At 41.9% G+C, this 24,167-nt stretch overlaps 1 protein-coding gene across 1 annotated transcript in view; it reads right to left on the bottom strand.

Annotated features, from left to right (window-relative positions):
• Positions 1-778: 778 nt before the first annotated feature.
• galnt2 (UDP-N-acetyl-alpha-D-galactosamine:polypeptide N-acetylgalactosaminyltransferase 2) overlaps positions 779-24,167 on the bottom strand; it is a 51,528-nt gene continuing 28,139 nt past the window's right edge. The window contains exons 2-16 of the mRNA XM_070845739.1: positions 23,107-23,194; positions 19,535-19,688; positions 16,489-16,587; positions 16,320-16,387; positions 16,147-16,212; positions 15,882-16,003; positions 14,370-14,457; positions 13,407-13,494; positions 13,195-13,298; positions 11,665-11,791; positions 8,889-8,981; positions 8,052-8,135; positions 7,567-7,693; positions 6,023-6,142; positions 779-5,671 (exon numbers count right to left, since the gene is read on the bottom strand). Of these exons, the coding sequence (XP_070701840.1) occupies positions 5,516-5,671; positions 6,023-6,142; positions 7,567-7,693; positions 8,052-8,135; positions 8,889-8,981; positions 11,665-11,791; positions 13,195-13,298; positions 13,407-13,494; positions 14,370-14,457; positions 15,882-16,003; positions 16,147-16,212; positions 16,320-16,387; positions 16,489-16,587; positions 19,535-19,688; positions 23,107-23,194 (1,584 nt within the window). The 3' untranslated portion in view covers positions 779-5,515. The remainder of the gene's footprint in view (positions 5,672-6,022; positions 6,143-7,566; positions 7,694-8,051; positions 8,136-8,888; positions 8,982-11,664; positions 11,792-13,194; positions 13,299-13,406; positions 13,495-14,369; positions 14,458-15,881; positions 16,004-16,146; positions 16,213-16,319; positions 16,388-16,488; positions 16,588-19,534; positions 19,689-23,106; positions 23,195-24,167) is intronic.

Raw genomic sequence — 24,167 nt, forward strand, 5'->3', positions numbered from 1 at the left:
AAAGGTTCACATACTTTTTCTTGCCACTGTATATAAATGTATGTATTTTCATTCCTACTTGCTTGTCCATCATAGTTACGTGTCTGTTGTCCTTGTTACTAGCATGTCTAAGTGTTTCTACATCTGCTCTCAGCAAACAGGCCACATTGTGAGCTACTGGAAAAGTCCTTGTATGTTTAAACATACTTGTATGTTTAAACATACAAGGAAAATAAAGTTGATTCAGATTAATAAGAGTGCTGGGCATTAAATATTTACATTAGATCTGTGTGCATTATCATGCAAATGTATGCATCAAGGTTCTTTCCGGTCTGATCAGATCATTTACTAAATAAACATTAAATTTTGATGTACCAAGTTACCAGACAGATATACCTGCCCCTGTCCTATACACCACACTAGAATACCATACTGTAGTATTGTGTCTTTTTCATAGTTAGAGTCCTTAGTTACAATTTTAAAGTGTCATTGCTAAAGCATTCGAGGGTAATTGAGAAAACAGCGTGCTTTCAACTTTGTGGTAAGTGTTTCAACATTACGATGCCCTAAAGTACAAAGCAAGGTTCATTAGGAAATAGTTGTAGCTTAAAGATGATGACTGGCCTGCACAGAGTCCTCCACCCCATTCAGCAGGGCTGGAACAATAACTGTGAGCTACAACATATCGTACAACATCAATGTGCCCCATATCCTGGCATGTTTGTTGGTGCTTATGCATCTATTGTGAGTTTGCTCCACCAACCGCTGAAGCAGACCAAAAATACTCGACACCGTTCAGTTTATATATATAAATGCATTTATTTAAGTTAATCATTTCTCATCATTCAAAGATGAATTTCTGCAGTATCTATAAAACAGGGAACAGTTAGAAGCGCTGTACAGTCTGACAACAAAACTAGGAACCGCGGCTGAGTACACTGTGTATATATGTACATACTGTACACACACTGATGTAGGTATATACAAAAATATACACTTTTACATGTGTGACCCCTCGTGCCATCACCCACCACTGTCATTCAATGAAGACACATTCCTCTTAGAAAACACATTATTACCCGATTAGTTCATGTATTGAGTACGGTTTCGGTCATTACTGGTTGATGAGACTTGTACAGTATAGTGTCTTATGTGCATGTTAAGCCCCTCTTGTGCCCAGACTCATACACACTGTTGGATGGAGAGGCTTAAGCAGCCCTGAGCTGGATGTCTCAGCAGGGCTTTTTCATATATGAGAGAGGGCTCTTCTTCTGTTAATCCTAAGCGGGGATTTGAGGGGTGCTGAGGGGGAAAAGACATCCCTCTTGTTGGGACAAATCGTGACATAACTTTTCTCCCCGTTTAAGGGAAGAGCTGAGAGAACACAAAGCATGACATATACATCCCCTCTCTTATTAAAGTCCATCAAATAAACCTATTGATTGTTTTCTTTAAAAACAGTGAGAATGAATAAACTACTACTAGCTCAGTGGGAAAGACGCTCTTGTTCACTGACTGGTGTTCAGTTAGACGCCCTCTTTTAATGCCAATAATGCTGTCTGCAAGTTTGACAATATTCCTCCTCCCTTTGAATGATGATTTGCTTTAGTGTGTAACATACACAAAAAGGTGGCTCTTTGCAGACAAATGTAAAGACATTAAATAAAGAAAGTGCAGAATGTGTTCATTTTAAAACTGACACCAAATGAGCAGCGAAGAGACGTCTTCGTCCTGGCGTGTCCTACAGGTCTGAGACTGGGAAGAACAATGAGATACACAACATAATGTAGGCAAAGGTGCACCCAGCGCTGAGCGAGGTCTCTGCGACTCATTCTGTATTTCCAAAGACTTTTACTCATTCTTTGTCATACAGAGGAAAAGCAGGAAGAAACTTTGGCACATTGTGCTAAAGATGTAAACATTTAATCACCCAATCAAATAAGCCGCTGGACTACTTAATTATTACAGTCATTTTCTCTGTGTATAACATAAAAATAATTAGAAATAAAATAGCAATCTTTTCATCCTCACAATAATAAGACTAGTTTAAAAAGAAAAGGCTTTAAAGAACATATGTGAATGGTTGTAGCAGACAGTATTGCCATGGTCACTCAGGTGTGTGCAGTTTGGTTCTCAAGCCTGTTCAGTTTCCACTGCCTGGCTGTTTTAGCAGGGCTGAATTAACAGTTTAATAATCATAAAAAGAACCAAGGGCAAAGGAAAATGTGATTAAGAAAGTCTGAAACCCTCTGGTGGTAAACTGTGCATCAGAAGTTAACGACCTTGAGTCCCTTTTTTCCTTTTCTGCTTCTCTGTTTGTTACCTACAAGAGGAGTGAGAATAAAGGGTGCTATCACCACTAAAAGCATCGTGTCACCCTCACTGGCAGGGACAAAGGGCTAGATACTTTGAAAATTAAGACCTCCTAGTTTATTCTCACCTATCCCACAGTGAACAACACAGAAGTATCACAATTTCATGACAAATGTTAATACTGGAGAATTGCTGTGCTCATGAAACACAGTACGATGTTGAAATGACATTAAATTAGGAGGCTACAACATTTGTATGTCCAGCCCATTACCAGACCTGACACACTCTCCTCATACATATTAAGGAGATTAATAAGGAATAGGAATGAGAAAATATTAAAAATAATAGTACCTGCACCAAACTTATCTCAAGAAAACCTAAACTCCAGACCTGCCCTATGAATTCATCATGTTTACATCCATCAGGCCCCTATATGCTGTGGGTCACGTGCTGTTCTCCACCACTGCCTATGATTTTCATTCCACACACACTGTTTGGATGCACTTAATTAACTTGAATTCCATCATTTACAGTACAACAGTTATTAATTCTTGCAGTTTCCAAACAGAACAGCAAATAAACAAACCTGAAACGCTAAATCAGATTTGGGCGCTTGGGTCTGGTCACCATGGCAACACAAAACTTTCCCCCACATGTAGGCTCGCCCCTCGGGCCTGTGCCTCGCACCCACGAGTCCTGTGCCTTGCGGCACAATGCAGCAACCTATCAAGTCACAGGATAGGCTTTTCAACCAGCTGCAGTTTCAGCTGACCTTCTCCCCTTCACTCACTCTGCTCACAGTCACATTACTGTATAAGACGTGTTCAACACCCACAAGGAAGAAAATGGTAGAAAGCAAACAAAAGTGATGGAACAGAGGATGGATAAGTGTCAGACAACACAGCAAACATGACCAGCTGTCTTTGTCAGTTTCTGTCACTCAGCAAAACTGAAAAAAAAGGAGCATTGACAAGTGAGGATGAGAATGTAAGAGAAATACAGAAACAAGAGAGGATATTTGGCATTAAAGAACACTTGATGCTGCAGCTTCTGTCTAGAATGGACGAGGAAATAGGTGTGATTTTTAGTCCATTTCTAATGTACAGTGCGTCTGTAGAGATTTTTTTGCGTTAATATAGTTGCCTTGAAGTTGCAAAGTGATGAGTTGCTCCAGATTTAATCCAAACGATTTCCCCAAAGCTGCACAGTCATTACTCATCAATGACTAAGAGCGGAGAGGATCACAGCAGTTAAGATCAACCGATGCTGAAGCCCAGGAGAGACTCGTGTTGCAAAAGATACACAACAAACTGATACATGTACTGTAAATGGCATCAGTAACACTATCAGGTAACAAAAAACGAAGAGGTGGCACAATTCTGTTTGGTGACACCGAAATGCTGTTTCATGGAGTAAAGTAGCTCGCCAAAATAAACAAGTGTACTCATTTGTATCAGCAAAAGCTGAACAATCCTGCTTGTGCAATCAGAAAAATCTGCTAACCTCTAGCAGAAACAGAGTGAGGACAAACAGTAAAACCTTGTTTGTTGCAGTTTCAAACTTCTGAACAGATGGCTCATCTAACAGGCACAGTGAAGAAAAAAAAAAATATGTTGATGGAAAACATGAGTGACTGAGTGGAACTGTGGGAGATACATGCAGCTAGAAGGAGCTTTTCAGAACATGTGCATGTTTGACTACAGTCTGTCTTTGCCTTTGCATGACATCTGTTCTCAGGCTTGAGTAAGCAAGGTTTTACTTTGTCAACATACAGAGGGACCTCCGATGTCAAGTGTTAGCCACATACAGACACGGGTGTTTCCTTCCTTCCCTTGCTGCGCCAGAGCAGGCAGGGGGATGTGGAATGGATAGAAACAAATATCTCCATCACGTTAGCCCATCTGTAAAATATTATTCTTATGCAGCCAACACCTGTTAGCTCTAGAGAAACAGCTGCAAAATGAAACCCAGTTGTGATCATTAGACAGTAACCTTCCAACAATGTCAACATAGACGCAGGAAAGGAAATTAAAGGAAATTATCTGTCCATGAAAAGATGTATAAACCAATCTGCTCCACAGCGAGCAGTTAGAGAGCAGTGAGAGTGTGTGAAGAAAAACTCAAATTGCTCTTCTGCTACTTCTGAAACACAAAACATCCGTTTGAAATTTGGTTCCATTTTTTTTTGACAAATGTAAATTAAAAAAGACTGATGAGAGATTTTTTTTCCTGTGTATTGTGATAAAGGTGTAGAGGTGAGGAGGCTGTAGCAGCCAACGCTACAGCCTCAACACAAACAGTAAGTCCTGAGGGTGGGCTTCGGGACACTTCCTGATTCCAGGAGCTGCACCTCCAGCCAAACCAGTGTCAGGCCCCCATCCAAAGAACAGAAGCTCCTCCCTGAACCACTTTCCCACCCCAAGAGGCAATCTGTAGGAAAACCTGTGTAGAAGCCAAAGCAGAACACAGCATTCCTCTCTCCACCTTTGTTTTCTCTGTTGATCTTGTAAACCGGTGAGAGTAAACGAGAGGAAAGGCTCAAGGAATCAAGTCCATTTCCTCCCTTCACATCACTCTACGCCCAAACCTCAGCGAAACCACAACCTGACGCCTCCGTCTGCGTTGGTGTGGTAAATCAAAGAGGGAGCACTGGGGAGGAGCGACAACGCCAACATCCGATCCTTTCAAGAACAAAAAAGGTTCCTCTGCAGAGAATTAACAGCAAGAAATAAAAAAAAAAAAAAAACATTAATAGGAAAATAAAATAATCACAAAGTAAAAATGTCAAAGAGTTCTATTTCACCAGCATCAAAGAAACTAACAGAAAGAATTCACTCGTCATTTGCCTCTGTAACCATCAATGAAACAACACTGAGGTATGTAGTTTGGATGGAAAGCCTCTTCATCGCTTTGATCCTCATCGTGATCATCACCGTCACCATCCATCCACCATTTACAGTCAGTTTCTCATTTACTCCATTACGGTCTACATGCCCCTCCCCCACTGGGTGTGGCTCTTTGTTTTTTGAGGAAGGGGTCAGGTGGGAGAGAGGCGTATAGACATGACTGGCTGCACCTACAAGGAAGAGGAGGAGCGAGCGAGAGGGATCCATTAATCCATCAAGTCCGTCTTTCTCCTCGAGTCTATTTCCATCTCTTTATGTGGGTCTCAGAGTCTTTAGGTGTCTCTATCCGATATCCAGCTCTTTCTCGGACTCTGCCCCTATGATTGCAAGTTGAGGGTGAACTTCCACTGTTGGTTGAGGCTCGGGCTGCAGACCTCCACAGTGAGACCGCCCATCCTGGCACTGCGGCTGTCCAGACAGAGGTTACTGCCCACGTGACGAAGCTTCGAGTTGGACTCAATCTGCTCCCATTTCTGTTGAGAACAACGTCACCACATAAATATAAGGAGTCGTGTGATGTATTTTGCAAGAAAAGTTACACATGAGCACTAATCTGTGTAGTAAGATATGGATTATTATTATTATTATAAGACTCTGGACTCACCTGGTGCAGTAATTTACCTCTGTGTATAATTTTTAATACATCTTTTTTTTATTCATACTTTCATATATTTATATTTTACTTTGTGTTTGAAGTTTATTCTTATTCTTATTCTTTTGGAGCTGTGTGTAACAAAAAGCAATTTCCCCCTGGGGATTATTAAAGTAATTCTGATTCTGAAGCTAATAGTAAGCTCTGGTAAACCAATCTGGGTGTCACCTACCTGTCTGCTGTCATTCTCTCGACAGCCCTGTAGTTTGATGAGGGAGCCGACTGTCCTGTCCACCACGGTCAGACACAAGTCCATGTGCTTGACTGACTTATCCTTGGTCAAGGCCCACTCCTTCACAGAAATGGATATAGCATTAGCACAAAACACACCCACACCTCTGCATGCCCACATACTGCATAACCTGCATACAATTGATCACTACACTGTACATTACCTCTGCAACCCGTAAATACTTGAATATTTTTTTTAAATGTCTACATCTTTGCACTATCCTTTTTTGGCACTGGTGAACTGCAATCAAACTCTAATACACTGTTTGTTTCTTTTTCTTCTTAAATTATTCTTCTGTACATTGCCTTTTTTATATTTATTTTTGTCTATGTGGAGGGAAACTAGCAAAGTAAGAATTTCATTGCTCAGTGTTACCACCGTGCTTTTACTGTGCACATGACAAATAAACATCTTGAATCTTGAATCTACTGGTGGCTATGGATGTTCTGAGCAAGCAATGATTGAAGTCCTCTTAAACGGAGACTTGGCCAATATCACGTTTTATCTTGTAACATAACACAGCTAATCTACACATGTTGAAGTACTGCACACTATGTCTCATAAAATCCACCCAGGAAGAGTTACTGATAGCGATCACAGCTTTTGTTTCGTTCTATTTTTTTATACAACTAAGTATACAAAGAAAAAAAAAAAGATAAAAAAGTCCAGATATGAGGAGATTAGCAGATTACAATAGACAAAGGACTTGACATATCAAATAACAATCAAACAATGGATGTCACAGCTATATCAGTTGATCAAGTTTATTTTACATGAAATATAAGAGCAGTGCTGCCCTTTCACATGAACAGGTAAAAAAGAGGGTTTGTACTGTCCTGATTTATACAATAGCAGCAATAGAAAACAGGAGTGAGGTTGGCAGACTTATTTTCAGTCTCTGTGTGTTATGTTATACAGCAGTATAACCGACGCCCACAGGGAGAATTATTGGCTTCTATCAAGACGTGCATCCTCAAACCCTCTGTATTGTACATTTGCATGTCCAATTACACAAGTGTCTTTGTTAGCCGAAGCTGCATTTCAATTTGTAAATTTAGGTTTTAAAAATGAAAAACTACTTTTGCAAGTTTGGTAATATTGTAAAATGATAGGGGTACACTAGACTTTAACTCTAAGTGACACCAGTTTCCCCAGTAAGACCACTACACCTGTCGTTCTATTTTAGGAATAAACTATTTGAGAAAGTGCAGACACCAACACACACTGGTACAAGCTTACGCACTGACACACGCCCACCCACATACTGCAAGATCAATGCTGACGTACTTCCATGTACACATGTTCTGTATGTAAGTTGAACTGTACACATGTTAAGCTTGCAGCAGGACTGACATATAGACCATGTGCTTTATACAGATCTCTCCCCTGTGCTCACACCACAAGAGCCACCACCTGCCACCCCAGGTGTCTACGGAATGTGGATATGACAAGCTGACCTGTGTGTGTTGTCGTAGTAACGCTACCTGGTTTCCCCCAGCGTTGTGGCATTCATAGACGCCCACCACCCCGTCTGCAAAATGACCCAGGGTGTCCAGACAGTTTCCTCCCTGCTGCAAGGCTCCAAATGCTATGTCCTGGTGATCAGGGACTCTGAAGACACACACAAATGCACTGTTGTTAAATTGTACATTAAAGGCATCATGCATGCACTAAATCTATTTTAACATTTTTGTTTGCATGAAGAAGCGGTGCAAAAATAGGAGAATTTAGCCTTTTTGTTATTACACCTGAAATGATACTTCAGTCATTTGAGTCGTATTTAAGTAGAAAAGGTTAGACCGCAGTACACAGCAGATCACAGTCATTACAAACCAAGTCTTCGTAATACTGCAACTGCAATTAAGGTGAGAGGTTCCCAACATGTAATTTAAGTCTTATTACAGAATATTATACACTGTGTCACATCAGGTACCCTATCATATTAGATAAAATACTCTCATTTTCTTACCGCAGTTCAGGGTAGACGTTCTCCAGGTACCATTTGAACGGCTTGCAGCCTAATCTCTTCTTCATCTCCAAACGACTCTGAATACTAAGAGAGAGAAAAACATAGTGACAGACCAAGAGAATTAGAGGTTTCTGTTTCTCCAAACGTGCTGATTGATTGATTGAATTATAGCCCTGCAACTCTGCCGCACTGTAAGGGCAGATAGTGGAGGCCTGGTTCACGTCTGAGGCTGCATCCTTTGGGGAAAATAACAGCTTAGGCTGGCGCTGGAAGAGTGCACTTACAAGGTCACAGAATAAACAGTTTTATGTTTGTCTAGTTGGACTCTATGAATGTGAAAGCACTCATTGTTGTGTAGGACATTCTGTGAAAAGTGAAAAGTGAAAAGTGTGACTGGGTTTGAAGCAGCAGAAAAAGTGTGAATAAATTTCCAACAAACACCAGAACAATGCATGGATCCATCACAGTTCCCCTCCTGAACTGACACTTAGGACGTTGGCCTTTTCTTCCATTTCTACAGAACACTCAGAGCCTACAGCCATGCTGTTTGGGTCCAGCATGTTCTTTTGCTGTGGCGTGTGCTGTCATAATGTAACACTGATCCCTTCAGCTTGTCAAAAAGTATGGCAGTCTTTTGATCAGCGCAAATTAGGCACTTACTTTTGCCCTGTTTTAAGCCTCATTAGCTGCCTCATGTCACATCAAGACTCTCAGCTGACATGCTGGTAATTGCCAATCCATTTAATACGTCCATTCATGGGTCTGCCTTTGTGACTTTATGATCCAGCTACATTATGCTATCTAACTCCTGCAGGGCTCATACTTCACGGTACTTACTTCCCGTAGGGGACGTTTCTCGCTGAGGGGACGGCAGCGTAGTAGAAGTTTTTATACTCATCCATCCACACCTCTGCTGCTCTCCTCGTGTTCCTGAGAGAGGGGTGAGAGAAGAGAAATAAGGGGAGGGTGAGAGAGAGGGAGAAAATGGGGAGAGGTGTGATATGTATGTGGCAGACATGCTCTGTGTGTGTGTGGTAGCCCAGACACATGGCACTGACTTCATTAGATGGACAAAAATCATGCTCTCCAGCTTGTCATTTTTTCATACATCTGTACAGCCATGGGAGGGCAGAGTTTCACTTGTTAAAGAGACAAATGGTAGCATGTGTGAATTTTTCCAGTTATTGCATTCATTGGTCAAAAGTGTGTGTGTGTGTGTGTGTGTGTCGCAAGCCCAACAAACTGTTCACATGATGTCCAGTGACAATTTTTGTGATGACGTAACTCAGTACGGTCAGATTAAGAGAAAAACATAACTTACTCATATACTTTCTCTAAATGGGGTCACTGGGGTCTTTTTTAGCTCATATTTCTTTACATTTTGGTGACTTGGCACCATTAAAAGTGTGCTGGATTAGCTGTACAGTTCCCGTACAGACAGCTGTCACTGGATTACTTTGATGATGAAAACATTTAATGATTCTCAGGCACATTTTGCAATTACAAGGAGTGCCTTTTTTTTCTGGATGTTTATTCACAGTTGGAACTGGATATGATGACACCGTCAAAAATGTCTGTGTCATGTCTGTGTGTTCAGACTTGACTGAGTCGTAAGTCCAGCCTCCGTGAGCTGCAGCTGTTTATTACCTTGGTAAGTGGGCCAAGTCAGTGGGACACACCAAGATAACCAGCTGGAATGCACCTGTCCCTTTCACCTTATGTAGAACCTTTCTTCATCACGAGACAGGCCTCTCTCAACTTTCAACAAAGCTGTGACTGTAAAGAATCAGTATTTTCTGTTCCAGACAGGCACAGAACTTGTACCTGTGGCACTGGTGTGACAGAAGTGGAGCGGATGCTACCGTCACTGCTTTTGTCTGAGACAAATAATTGTCTACAGTGTCGCATTTAGCCTTTTTGTATTCTACAGAAAATGCAAATTCTTACAAACAAGCCAGTGAGGAAACTGTGAGTTGGCTCTGAAACATCAACACAGTGAACTTCTGGTACAGTGAATGTCTCAGTTTCAAACACTTGAGTCGTAGTCTAGTTTTAATGAGGCTTGATGAGAACTAAAAACTCAAATGTTGGAGGGGACACCAGATTCGAGTTCAGTATTTCAGTATCTTTCACTACAACAACTATATATTACTATATATTTAACGTGCAACCAGTGTGAGCCTCTGCAGAAATCTGCATTTCATCCTGATCCGCCTGTCTCCGAGCAGCAGAGATAACGCGCACTAGGACGCGTTACTTTTCTTCACATTGACACCAACATGGTCCTTTCTCCATGTGCAATATATGCAACTGGGATATTTGGGAAATGCTGCTCCCAGAACAATTATAAAGTCATTGGAGCAGACAGCACAGGTGCCGCCTCGCAGCTCCCTGGGGTCACCAGCAGCAGACAGGGTGTCTGGGACTTTATTCAGACTGAAGGGCGAGGCGCTGAACTGAGGATGAAGCTGTTCTGCATTGCGAGTGGCCATTGTTGAGGCTGATACATGAGAGCACCACTGCACCCATCAATTAGTCAACAATATCTTCAATTGTTGGAAACTATTCTTGAGACTTTTGCTTAGTTTATGTAACAAAAGCATAAACGTATACATATCCACTGGAAGGATTTAGCATTGAAGAGGCATCACAAATACCACTCAGCGGTGCTGAGCTGATTTCACGCTCTCCGCGTGGTTGTCTATTAAGTCCTGCATTTCTTGTTTCTTCCCAGTGATTTGACCAGAGAAACCACAGCCACTGTGGATTCCCTGTTATCTGTTTGGAGTGCTTAATCAGGGCCGCGAGGGTTTGTTGAGCTTGTTTTCAGGGGCGGTTTGGAGACCGTTTCAAAGCAGAGATGTATCATGTTTCCCATTATTGATGATTATGTTGTCACATGCATCAAAGCTCTAAAGGGCACTGCATGCAAAAACAGATCTTCTATATTTAAGAAGAGCATTCTTTCCAAATCTCAATCCCATTTTCCCTGTGATGACTTTTTAATTGTTAGTACTTAGTTTTAATTATCCAACACTGGTTTAATTCTCAAAGTTGTAGTTAAAATCAATAATGCATGTTCCAGTGGTTACAACAGCACTTGATACAAAATCAGAAATCATTTCAGTACAAAGAGAAGTCACAGAATGTTGTATGGAGGGAAATATCAACCCCACTATTAATATTAGATACTCGACAAGAATTAATTACTGCTACAGCGGCACAATATATGAACTCCTTGATGTTAGACAATGCCGCCTGGGGTTATGGTTGTCATTATATGATGCTACAGCTTGATCTTCATCAGCAGCTGGAGTTTGCTCACTTGGAGATGTTTTTAAAGGAACAGTTCGACAATTTGGGAGCTTGGACCAAACCAACACTGTGATTAGTAGGCAACCTGCTTTAGCTGCTCAGTCACAGCTGCCCAATAATAACTCACACAGAATGTAGGTGAAATCATGACTTAAAGCTCATCAAAGGGAAGCAGGAGATAACCAGTATGAACTGAGCAAATGTGTGAGCGGGAAATATGTGATGTGATGGAGCCTGGATAGTTAGTGAGTGATCAGCCTTTTCAGTGTTTGTGTTTGTGTTCATGTTTGCGTTCTACCTTGCAAACACAGTCCCACTGCCCCCAGGGAAGGTGTACGGGTGCTGCTTTCTGAAGACGTGGCCAACTCTGCTGCAGGGGATGATCTCCAGACTACCAGCACACTGCCACACACGAAATGAGATCTCTGAAACACACACACACACACACACACAGGTCATAACACTCTCCCTACATTTGTTCCAACAACATGTTTCTATAAAAACATCACAGTTAATCATTATAAGCGCTGAGTAATGTTTCGTTAACTCGTAAATGTTGTTAGTGTGTTGATACTGTCGAGCTCCCTCTCCAGCGCTGTCTGCATTTGAACATGAAGTGAATTTGAAGTGTTGTCAAAATGAGCACACACGTAAACCACTATTTGAATTGTCAATCCAGTTCTGAATCATTGTGCGGCCTCCAGAGAGGAATGAATCATTCTGTTTATTCTCAGCAATCTCCCAACTGCATTGAGACAAAAGTATCAGGGAGACACAGCTGTTATCATGTCATTGTACTGTTTGCATGTGATCTGTACTGTGTACACTGTGGTTATCTTCACTCAATGCAGACTATAATCATTATCACATTATCACTGTCATTTTCTAAGGTCAATGGTAATCTGGAACTCCCACCTTCCCCGCATATGACCACCATATTAATAAAGGATTTCCTTCTTTATCACATTCTTGGCATGGAAACCTTTGATGAGCTCATGAGTTGATCACAGCGCTAGACACATCATCTGTGCTACTTACATATCAAAGCTCAGGAGAGAGTGGAGATCAGAGTATGTAAGTGAGAAATCTGTTGTTTCTCTAGCCAAAAGCACAGCTCTTAGGGTGGACAGAAATGACAAATGTGAAACTGTTTAAGACTTAAAAGGATAGTTTGATATTTTGAGAAACATGCTTTGCTTTTTTTGTTAAGAGGCTGATGAGAAGATCAATACCAACCATATCTGTACGTGAAATATAGACCTACTGCCAGCAGTGGTTTAATCTTAGCTTAGCATAAAGACTGGAAATAGAGGGTGGGAGGCAGCCTGGCTTTGGTCAGAGGTAACAAAGTCAACCTAGCAGCCCCTGCCCATGAAATAGTCCAGTACACAAAACCACAAGTTTAAGGGTTTTTAAGATGAAACCAATAAGATTCATATTTAGAAAATATGTGTTAGTATCAATGTCATCTTACTGTAGCAAGAAATGCAAAGTCAGTGCATTTCCAAAAATGCCAGACTGCTTCTTTAACGCCTCTGGTAAAAGTGAAAGACGCATCTGTCACCTTTAGAGGCTGATAGTCATGGAAAGAGACAGTCGGGGTGCAACACATAAAAACAGCAAAGTGTATTGAAGGTAAATGTTGACAGCAGTTATAGTTCTTTTTCTCCGTCTGCCACTTAACTTTCACTCTTAATCACACTCCACTATTTCAGCCATCAAGATTTTCGATTCCTCTGACATTGATTACTGTGTCACAGTCATCTACTGACCACCATTATCGCTCTGCTACTTTGCACTACACCATCTGCACTGTAGCAGTACTCACCCAGGTTTTCTCCTCCCCATACATCCATCATCAGGTCGTACTTTCCCAGCTGCTCAAAGTACTCCTTATCCATGACGAACAGACCTCCTGCTATCATTGGTGTCCTACAGGGGCAGGGAGAGAAAGAGGGCAGCAGTTGGAGGCAAATGACAAATAAAGTGTGTCAGTCATGTATGGCCACTTGGGCGGATGTGTGAGTGCATCTGTCTTACTTTATGGGGGCAATGGGGTTGCCTTGTCGGGCTCGTCTCTGATCCAGAGTCATATAGTCCCATTTAAACACCAGATTCCAGTCAAAACCTAACAACATAAACACACAGAGGACGAAAGAACAACACCATTATGGCCATTAGTTGGGATTAAGTATCAGTCCGGTTATATAATTAGATTTGGCAGGTTCAGATTAGTTGACTGGAAACATCTGCAGTTGCCTGATTTCACATGTCTGTATGTGTTTGCGTGACAGCAAGGAGAGCCCAACCCCTTAATCTGACAATGCATGTAGGTGTGTCCCAATTTTACACTAGAAAGCACAAAACACACACACACATACATATAGATATGTATATTTATTTATCTATCTATGTGTGCAAAGGGAGAGGTTTAAGGAGAGATACTTTTGCATGTACTAATATGCATAGTGCAGTACATTGTTCTGGCAGCAGCTACACCAGCTAGAGCTAGATGCAAACTGTGTCGCTCTGCTGTTTGCTGCTGAGCAGGTGGTGCACAGTGAGTTTTTAGAGCTTTTGCTGCAAACGAAAGCTTTAAAAAGCTCAACGCTCTAATGACACTATGAGAGTAGTGAGAGTGATCCGCGGCAGAAAAATTGCGGCCGTAAAACCAAAAACCATGAGCTGAAAGAGGCTGAAACCCTTTGCAGAGATAAAAAACATGTCATGTAATGACAAAATGACATGTCTGAGTGTACTTCATTTAGACACTTTATCAGTATGAATGCAATATATATTCAAAATCCAGCATGCAGTGTGTGGAAGACACTTAGTGAAACGGACTACACATGCTGGGTAACTACTTGGCAAAAGTGCTGGTCTTGTCTGTGAGAAATAGCAAGAGCGGCCTTAAGTGACAACTGTTAATAAGTGGAGCACACACAGCTTTGTTGTCGAGCTCTCACTGGACCACACAGGACACTGTATGTGTGTGCACTGTACCTCCTTTCAGATCGGCCGAGGCTCCTACATACTGGAAGTTGTCCATGTTGATGACATCGATGATGGGAGAAACTACTCTGGTCTTGTCCTGAAAAGGAAGGACAGAGACAAAATAATGAATTTGAACTTTTTTCGTCTTTGGAAAAAAAAGAATGGGAACGACAGGATATCTGGCTCATTAATAAATATGTCCTTTGCAGCGTGTTTTTTGGAATTTCAGAGCAGAAGTAAATATTTTCCTCAACCCCAATGACTCATATGTTTAGTTAATCTTCTGTATTTAGTTTCCTGAAGCAGAACGGAAAGTAAAGCAGCTCCGTCTCTGCCACAGCAAATCAAACCCGGAGCTGAATCCCACTGAGCCACAGCATACAGTAGTTCAGAGAAAGCTTTGCTTAAGAGGCCTGAACAACAACAACAGAAACAAGCTATACTGAGATACTGAGTGACTTTGTTAATTTTCACATTTTCATATGACACATTGTGGGGTTTCACCCACACAGATAGCATTTTTCCTCCTTTTTTGCGTGTGTCAAGTGATTTATTATTAAGAAGTGCATCTAAAGCAAAGAAAAACAAAAGTCAGTTCCTTTGACAGCAAAATGTTTGCTGCAGGCATTTATTAACTAGGGAATGACAAAACGCCACTTTTGGGAGGATCAAATGCAGAATCTGACTATTTTTCAGACATATCAGATGAATATTTAAAGAACGACCTCCATTTTACACACTGTGTCCCACTTCAGCTTAGATTTCATTTAATCCCGAAGTTCCCTCTCTAGTCGGTACTAAAAGGCTTCACTTTGAATATCATTGTTAGTCTGTAATAGACTTTTAGAATAAGGATTTTAATTTTTTTTGGTTAGAAAAAAAGGAAACATAAATGTTTTTTACATCAAATCAACCTGCTGTCTTGGATGGAAATCTGAATCCCTCTTGTTGGCCATGAAGAGAACGATCACCTTTTACAGTTCAATACTTCAGTGCTGCTTTTATACGGAAGAGTCCAGACACTCCTGTGTTATTGAAGACATGTCATGCCTTGGGAAAAACTAATTCCCCTACAGTATTGTGTATTATTATTGTGAAGCAATTTCAAGCAATTTTGAAACTGTTTGAAATTGTTTCTTTGTGTATATAGGTTTTTCCTCTGTATATATTATATTATTGCTATTTAATTTTCTATTTCTTTTAACTGTGTGCTTCTGTCTGTCCCCTTTGAGCAGCTGTAACAGCAAACTTTCCCCACTGAGGGATCAATAAACGATATCTAATCTAACACTTAGTCTTAGGGAACATTCAACCCTGAAACATTAACACTATGTTATTGGCTTTTCTGGCTGGTTGGGTTGAAATTAAGCAGTTACAGTTTAAGTTTTTTTTCAGTTTAAGTTTCTTTATATCACAACATAAACATCTGAGGACTGGTGCATTTTGGTGTTTCAGTTTTTTTTAGGCATAATTATGATAATATGTTTGTGTGTGTGTGTGTGTGTGCGTGTGGTTGTGTACCTCAGCCACTCTCTCCAGTAGCGGCTCTAGCCAGTGCTCATTACATTCACAATGAGAGTCCAGGAAGGTGAGCACTGGTGCTGTGGCAGCGTCTGCGCCACGAACCCTCGAGCGCATCAGTCCTGAGGGTTAGAAAACACACAAACTGACTGATGTCGCCCCCAAACAAAAACATGGGATGATTACTTTCATTCAAGAAAGAGCACAGAGACTGTTCTTTGTGGGATGAAACTTATATAAAACTTGCTTCTCTTCCACCAATTACCTTCTCTGCGGTCGTTTCTCAGCACACGGACTTTTTCGATCTTCCCCAGCAGCGCTCCGTCCTCCGCTGCAACACACGCAGAGCACATGCCACACAGATGATACACACACTTCTGTACATACATATGTATTTCTGCACTGACATTATTAGGTTTGTTTGCAAGCGTTACTCACGGTTATCGCTGTAGTCGTCAACCAGAATGATCTCTTTGACCAAGTGACTTGGACTTTTATTCAGGACACTAAACAGAGAGAGAGAGAGAGAAAGAAATAAGAGAACTCCAGCCTACAAATCACAATAGAAAAGTTTCCTAACTGGCCAGAAAACACACCATTCACCTACCTGACCACCGTCCGCAGCAGAGCAGAGCGGGCTTCATTGTGGAAGGTGATGACGACGCTGGAGGCCGGCAGCTCTGACTTCCACTGTTTGTGTCTGCAACTACACACACGAGAAACCACACAATTCAGAATTAAAAAGACAGAACATACAAAACCACAAAAGCCTCGTTGCCTACATGTGCACAGACGCACACATGCACAAACACTCCTACACACATACGCGCACGGATGAATGTGTGAGCAAAGCTGCGAGCTGGAACTGCTTCCTGAACACACTCACTCTGAATATATGAACACAACCAATAGGATTCAGTGCACGCACACTCATAAACATGGAGGAGATGCAGGGAAACACACACACACACACACACAAGGTAATGCTCTGCTGAAGCTGGGATTGACGGTGGGTTTTGTAGACCGCCGGGTAAAAATCCTGTGAGACTGTGTGTGTGTGTGTGTGTGTGTGTGTGTGTGTGTGTGTGTCTCCCAGAGACAAATCCTAACTCCGTCTTAAAAGTGAGGAACATGGGTGATAGTGCGCTACATGAGACAAGGAGCCAAGGACAGGATAAAGAGAAGAAAATGGGGCATTCAACACTGTGGGACAAATTCTTTTCTCAACACTGCAACCAGTCTGTTAAATCCTGTTGCAACTCCCTGCACACTCTATATATACACACATCACATGAACAGATTTGTAAGTATGTGTGTGTGAGGGCGTGTGTGTGAGTTCAAAATAACTATCACCTATAATTTAAAAGATTCAAGTTGGCCTTGAACACATACCAGATGTACAGTAAGTGCTGTTTAAAAAGTACAGTGCTTAGTCAATACACAGCACACACTGTCATTGAACCATCTGTGTACATGGTGTGTGCAGTCCTTTTGTCCTTGTGCCGCATCTGTCAGAGACAGAACTGTGGAAACACTCACAACGCAGCTGCATCAATCTTAAATTGACATTTCCCTGTACATATCTAGTGCTGGCAACTGGCTGAGAGTCTTATATAGCTGGAGAATAAACCTACAAGTTCTTTTGATCTTGTATTGAAAGCACTGATGAAGGGGCCGCATCCTCACAAAAACCAGACGAAGCCGTTTTTTTTTTTTTTTTCCTGAAAAAGGCACAATCAGTGCTGCTGCATGCTGCGCAAATGACACATCACTGGCAGATCAATAGGAGGCACATCCCTGCTCTTTTAGTAGGCTAATGGCTCGAGCTGTCCAAGCCAAATCAATGCATTAGTGACGCCACACCACTGCCTTTATAAAAAAATTGTCTTTGAATCGCACAGTGTGTATGTAGACAGACACAGCGGGAATAAAACCATTGACTGAATCCGATGACATACTGTTGTAAGATGACAGTGCTGGTAGCATTTTCACTTTCACTTCTTTGTGTCTCAAATTGATTTACAGCTAAAGTTACAAATCACTGGGCCTCATGCAAGAACACTTTCTTATTTCCCTAAAGGTCTCTTGTGCCCCCATTCAGACACACCAAACTCACTTAGCTGGAAAAGGTTGCTGTAAAGCGCCCTTCTCAGCCTGATGAATGCCACCTGTTCACGAGGAGGCACGCTCTCCAGAGATTAGATCATTAGCAGCCCCAAACATGCCATATAAGGCTACCTGTTCTGCTCCGTTTGTTGGAACGTTTCATTCCCAAAATTGTTATAACAAAGAGTAAAAGAGTATCATTTTTAAGCTTCAAATTCATTCTGATTAAGGCAGTAAGATTTCAGGACAAGCTTTTCTCCCCAGTGAAGACAGGTCTGGACCATCTGTGAACTTTGTTGGCACCCAAGAGAAACTTAGTACCAGAAAATTGCTGAATGCCGCAATTTATCTTGCATGAGGCCCATTATGTTTACTACACAGACTGGAGAATCACTGCCAAAATGTTCACAAATGTATTCAAATGTAAACAGCAATGAAACTAATACTAATCCTCTTGCTGAAACACTCAACCACTCAGCATGTATCTACCAAAAAAAGGTATCGCACTTGGAAATAATGAAAATAGTGACTTTAAACACCCTAAAAAATATCCACTTGAGATGAAACACACACACACACACACTTTTCCATTATGCTGTCATCTCTCTTCAGAGCAGGTGGAGGCACAACCAGAAAACCAAAGACCACTGCGGGGAGGACGTGTTTCTCTTACTCGGGGTATGAAAATAAATTCTTCTTCTCTGAGAGCAGGTTCAGAGCGCTTTGCAGCGTCCTTGCTGGCTCAGGAGAGACCACAATGTCTCACTTGAAAGCAGCCAACAGTGACAGTAACTATACCACAGGAAGCAAACACACTCAGGCTAGGCTTCACACACTGACTCACACACACCAAATGACAATTTTTGTTTGGTGATGCTCCATGGCTCGAAAAGAGTGCTTAACACTCAAAGTTATCCAGGACCTTTTGTTCTGAAATCATTCTTAAAGCTACACGCTGCTGCTGTCTTCATCTACAGTTCTTCTGTTTAGTTTCAGTTTCAGAGAGCTTTAAAGCTGAACAGTTTGAACTTAAATTTTACAAGGACAGAGATCATTTCAAAGATAAAGCTAGGCAGTTTATTTTCTGTCTGTGACTGCATAATATTTCAGAGAACATTTAGCCAGAATCAAGCCCATGAAAACAGAATATCATTCTAACAAAGAGATCCAACAGATATTGTGCCATGATTTATTTTTGTCTCCTCATTCATCTAACAAGTAGAACAATAGACAGCCATTAGCAGAGGTTTGTGTTATGAATGGAGCAGACAGCGAACCGTCTGCAGTGCTCGTCTGCTCTGCTGCTACTTCCTGGTTTTATCCAATAGATGACAATAGAGGGAGTTACCAAGAGATCTAATCTGGTCTTGTAGCAATTAGTCAAATAGACAGACAGCAAAGGACAGCATGTACACACACAGTCCCTGCAATCACACATGCAACGAAAAGGTTAAGAGGGACAGGACTGTGGTCCAATCCAATCCCATCGGTGTGTGTGTGCGTGTGTGCTAATGACAGACATTTTGTTCAATGGCAGAGATACGTACTGGTCATGTCTTGTGTCGGGCACGGCTCTGTCCATACGCAGTTTGTCGCTCTCCACTTGATTGAACTTGTTCCTGGCGTATGGATCCTGACCCGGTCGGACCACCGTGGCTCCAACGTACAGATCCTGGTCGAAATCCTGCCAGCGGACCTTACCTGGACACACACACACACACACACAGTATGTATGTTAAGCACACAAGTGATACACCCATAAAAGTTGGAGGAATAAACTATTTTGGTGGTAACTTGTATTATTCATCACAAGTGTGGTTTAATTGAGGTGGTGGGTGGAAAGATGGTAGAACTTTAAATATTCTAAATTGCATACCCTGGTTTTGATAAGAACAATATTCTCTGTGCAGCTCCTTGGTGAAAAACTTGTTGAATAAACACAGCATATCCAAAAATAAAAGCATCTCCAAAGATGAAGTTTAAACCCTCACAGAGGCTGAAAGCGTGTCTCCGTAATGAATGGGATTATACATCAGTGGGAATATGAAATGCAGGCAGCAGCCTGGCTGATGCAAGAATCCTTCAGGAGTGACAGGAAGGAAACCTCGCGGCTTCAAGCTCCTGCTTGACAAGGTGGAAACATGGCACCGAGGAAAGCTGACATGAGATTTATGCTGCTTATACGCGAAACTATGCAGAACAGAATTCAAAACAACAAACGAAGACAAGGCGAGACTTTTTTAGCAAAGCTAGAAAACACAAAAACATTTATTATGCACCATGCTGAGTAAGAAAAAAAACAATCCTTCTGAATTTAGTAATTTACTGCTGCCCAAAATATGAGTTTGGAAAAACATTATCAAACCTACACACACACGCACGCAGAGCATGTTGTGTCTGTCTGTCCAGATTACCAAGATCACTGCACACTAAACAGAGAAAGTTGTCATGTTTAATTTCACAGTTTATCACTGACTACTGCGACACAGACACACACGAATAATAATGCACCTAATTAGCCGGGTGCAGCTGCTTTGCTAATGACTTGTGTTAAGCATATGGTAGCGTGAGATTACGCTATCTCTCAGTATGGATGAGTGTGTGCATGACAGGCAGAGGCAGACAGACAGAAAGACAGACAGAGAAACGAAGCCTGCTGAGGAGGAAAGAGCCGGCAAGAGTGTGTGTGTGTGTGTGTGTGTGTGTGTGTGTGTGTGTGTGTGTGTGTGCGCATGTGTCTACCCTGACAGCATGTGAATGTCTGGCATGCTAATTAGAAAGCTTGTGATGATCTGCCTGGGACTGTATGACGGCGCCTCCAAGACAATGCTTGCATGTGCCAGAGTGTGTGATGTCCTTCCTGATATCTCTGTTTAGTGGCAGCGAGCAATTAATGCAGTGAAATTAATGTTTCAACTTCACACTTTGCAAGTCTTCAGCTCAGACTTTGAAAATCTCTGTCTTGCGGTCTCTCCATCAATCCTCCTGTTTTCTTTGTACGCTGAACTCGCTCACAGCAGATTAACGGCCCGCTCTCTCGCTGGGATTACTCATCTAGCTGACATTTTTCCGATACTCTCTCAGGCCACCGTGGCAGGTACACCCATCCAGACCCCGCTGGTGGTTTGCTGCTTTAGCCCCTTTGAGCGTGTACTGGTGAATGGCACGGTCTGTTGAACAGTTTTCACTCTCCCTGTCGTCACTGAGCTGTTTCCACCCACAGCTGCTGCCTGACTGTTTTTGTCTGTTGCAACATTTTCTGGAAATCCCTTAATGCTGTCCTGTTTCCAGCTGAGGGTAACTGGCATGCAGGACTCGCATTCACATCCGCCCCCTTTATCTGTACTGAACCATGAGCCCTCCTCCGCCCACCAGCTCAGAGAACGCCAACGCTCGATGCACACACACACATCTTATTTGATTTGCTCCCTGAAAACGACCCAAATAGACCCTTAAAGACGAACCTAACACCAGGCTGGAAAGCCGTGTTTCACATAGCATCAGCATCACTGATGGACGGATGTAACCGTACCTGACCCTGAGACAGTGATGTCACGGCGTCCTGCAGTACACCTCCACATCACTGCAGCAAACTGAGAAGTTAAACCACTGGAGGTCAGCAAAAAACAAGACTTTCAAAATAATCTTAACACAAAAAGTGCTGAAATGATCACTCAAATAATTGTTTACTCAATCAGCAGGAAATGAATTAGCAAGTATTCTGTCAATTGACTCATCTTTCAATCTGCGCTGTTTACTGTTTCTTAAACGTGGGGATTTGCTGCTGGATCTTTCTGCTTGAATCACTGTAAACTGGATATTTGGGGTTTTCAACTAAAGTTCTGATCAAGCACAGCCTGAGCTTTAGAGAATTATGATATCCATGTTTCACTATTTTCTAACATGTATATACAAAATGTAATCAATAACTGATTAATTAAAAAGAAAAATTACTAGATCAGTTTATCAATAAAAAGTTAGTTGGATCAGCCGAGCTTTGAATGAGAAAGCACTCAAAAGACAAAAACACATGCTCAGGTATTCACTGTAATAATTACTTGGTGCGTTGCCATATAATAGAGTAACAGAGTTAAAAGAGTATTTGAGAACATTCTTGTCTTTTCTCATACAAGTGCTACTTTTTTGAGACGGTCTGGTTGTTTTAAGCAGGTCACAGGAGACGCTTGTGACTATTTCCAATGAAAACTGTTGCTCCTCCACTCTCCTTGCCACCACTGCCACCACGACTTTATCATCCATCTTTTCATCCCTTACTCTCACAGTGTCCTTCCCTCCATCTCCCCTTTCACCACTTTCCCTCGTCTTCGGTTTCCTCCTATGTGTGTGTGCGTGTGTGTGTTGTGGATGTTGTGATACGCCATCGTTGTAATCGTGTAAAGTCACCCTGAAGTTGAAATGCCCCCACTCCAACATTCAAATTGGATTGCGTTTCCACTGCTGGATCAGATAAGAGTGTGTGTTCAGCTTTCGCAGGTCACGGGCTTGTGAAGGAGGGGTGGCTGCTCTGAGTCAGGCTGAGGATGAGAGCTGAATGAGAAATCGCTGCGCACGAACTCGGCTGTGACTTTTCTGCTTTGCTCTGCTTCCACTCTGCACGGTTGGACAAAGTGTGGGCGGAGACGCATAGCTGGGTTTGCGGCGAGATTAAAATGGATCTTTGAATTATTTTGGATAAATTTGCAGCTCCGGTATTTGAAGATTGTATCGCACTGCTGGCCGTGTTGAATTGTCTCCTCTCTCTCAGTGGCTATTCAAACATGGTAAGGCTACAGAGGCTGAGGACGTTCATGTTCTGCTGGTAATTAAGTTCTAAAATGATGCAACTGTGTTACCACATTTCCAAAAAGGAAATGGTTTAGATTGTGGGAGCATCACTGTGGGACACAATGTCTGCCATGCACATGCTTTACAGCTGGGATGGACTTTTCCAGTGGTACAATCACAACCACAAACAATGAGATACTGAACTCTCTGGTCCTGGCAGAGAGTCAAATATCCCGGCTTTGAATATAACCAATTATATTTGTTAAGACACCAAAAAGCATTAAGTTCCTTCACAGGGTGGTTGTAGTGCATGATGGGTAGTGAGGTCTCCTACCTGGTGGCAGAGTCTCCAGGCTGTGAGACTTGTCGTCAGAGATGTGAGCTTTGCTCCTACTGGACGAGTCACTGGAGCCCCAGTCATCCTGAAAAAGACAGAACACAGTTAGACATACAAATTAGCAAAGAGACACACAGTTTAATCTGAAAGCAAGTAAACGGGGGAGCAGCTGCGAGACATCCCATCCAAGACAGAGGAGTTTCAAGTTATTAATGAATTGAGCTTCTTTGCTGTGAAGTTTACAGAACCGTGGAGACAGTCACACTGTGAAACATCATACAGGAGTTTAGTGGAATCAACTAATCTTCGATAAACTTAAGCCAGAACGGCAATGAATTATTCATCCAGTTCAGCCAACTCACATTGTTTCTGGCAGCGAAGGAACTTAAGTGTTAAAGCTTAAGTGGTTTTACAGTACAGGAATAACTTAGTGAGAGAAAAGACCGTGTGTGAACTCAAAAAGCATCTTAGCATTATTAAGAAAACACATTTTTGATCAGGTCATCCAGTAAAGCCTTGAAGTGATGACATCACCGTCACAGTGAGTGCTTTACAAACGTTCACGGTGAACTGCAGTCTGCCTCAGCAGCTGTTCACTCAGGTTGACTCCATTTAGACTCCAGGATGTCCAGTGAACCGGATTCTATTTATGTAAAACGCTGAACAAATAAAGCTTACAAAGCACTCCATGAATAAATCTATTCAAACGTGTTTCAATCATCAATAACTCACTAGTGCATCAGTGGCAGCTGTGCCTCAACATTTTCACAGAGTCACCACTCCTTGTGTCCATATGTGTTACCATTAAAACCCACTGGATCAATACAGTGGCAGGCAGAGCAATTAGCGCCATTCATTCCCTGTGCAGACATTTACCCTTGACTTTAGAAAACTATTGTCTAACTGTCTTATTTGCTCTGTAGTCCCTATTCACCTTCAGCCTCTCCAAAATGCTTTATTGATTTGTTTTCTTTGCTGCCTCCAGAAAACCAATGACGGTGTGGATTCAAAGCCACCACGTACAGTATTTATTTCTACACCTGAGAGACGCGATAAAA

The sequence above is a fragment of the Pempheris klunzingeri genome, chromosome 1, assembly GCF_042242105.1.
Source record: "Pempheris klunzingeri isolate RE-2024b chromosome 1, fPemKlu1.hap1, whole genome shotgun sequence".
NCBI classification, from domain to species: Eukaryota; Metazoa; Chordata; class Actinopteri; order Acropomatiformes; family Pempheridae; genus Pempheris; species Pempheris klunzingeri.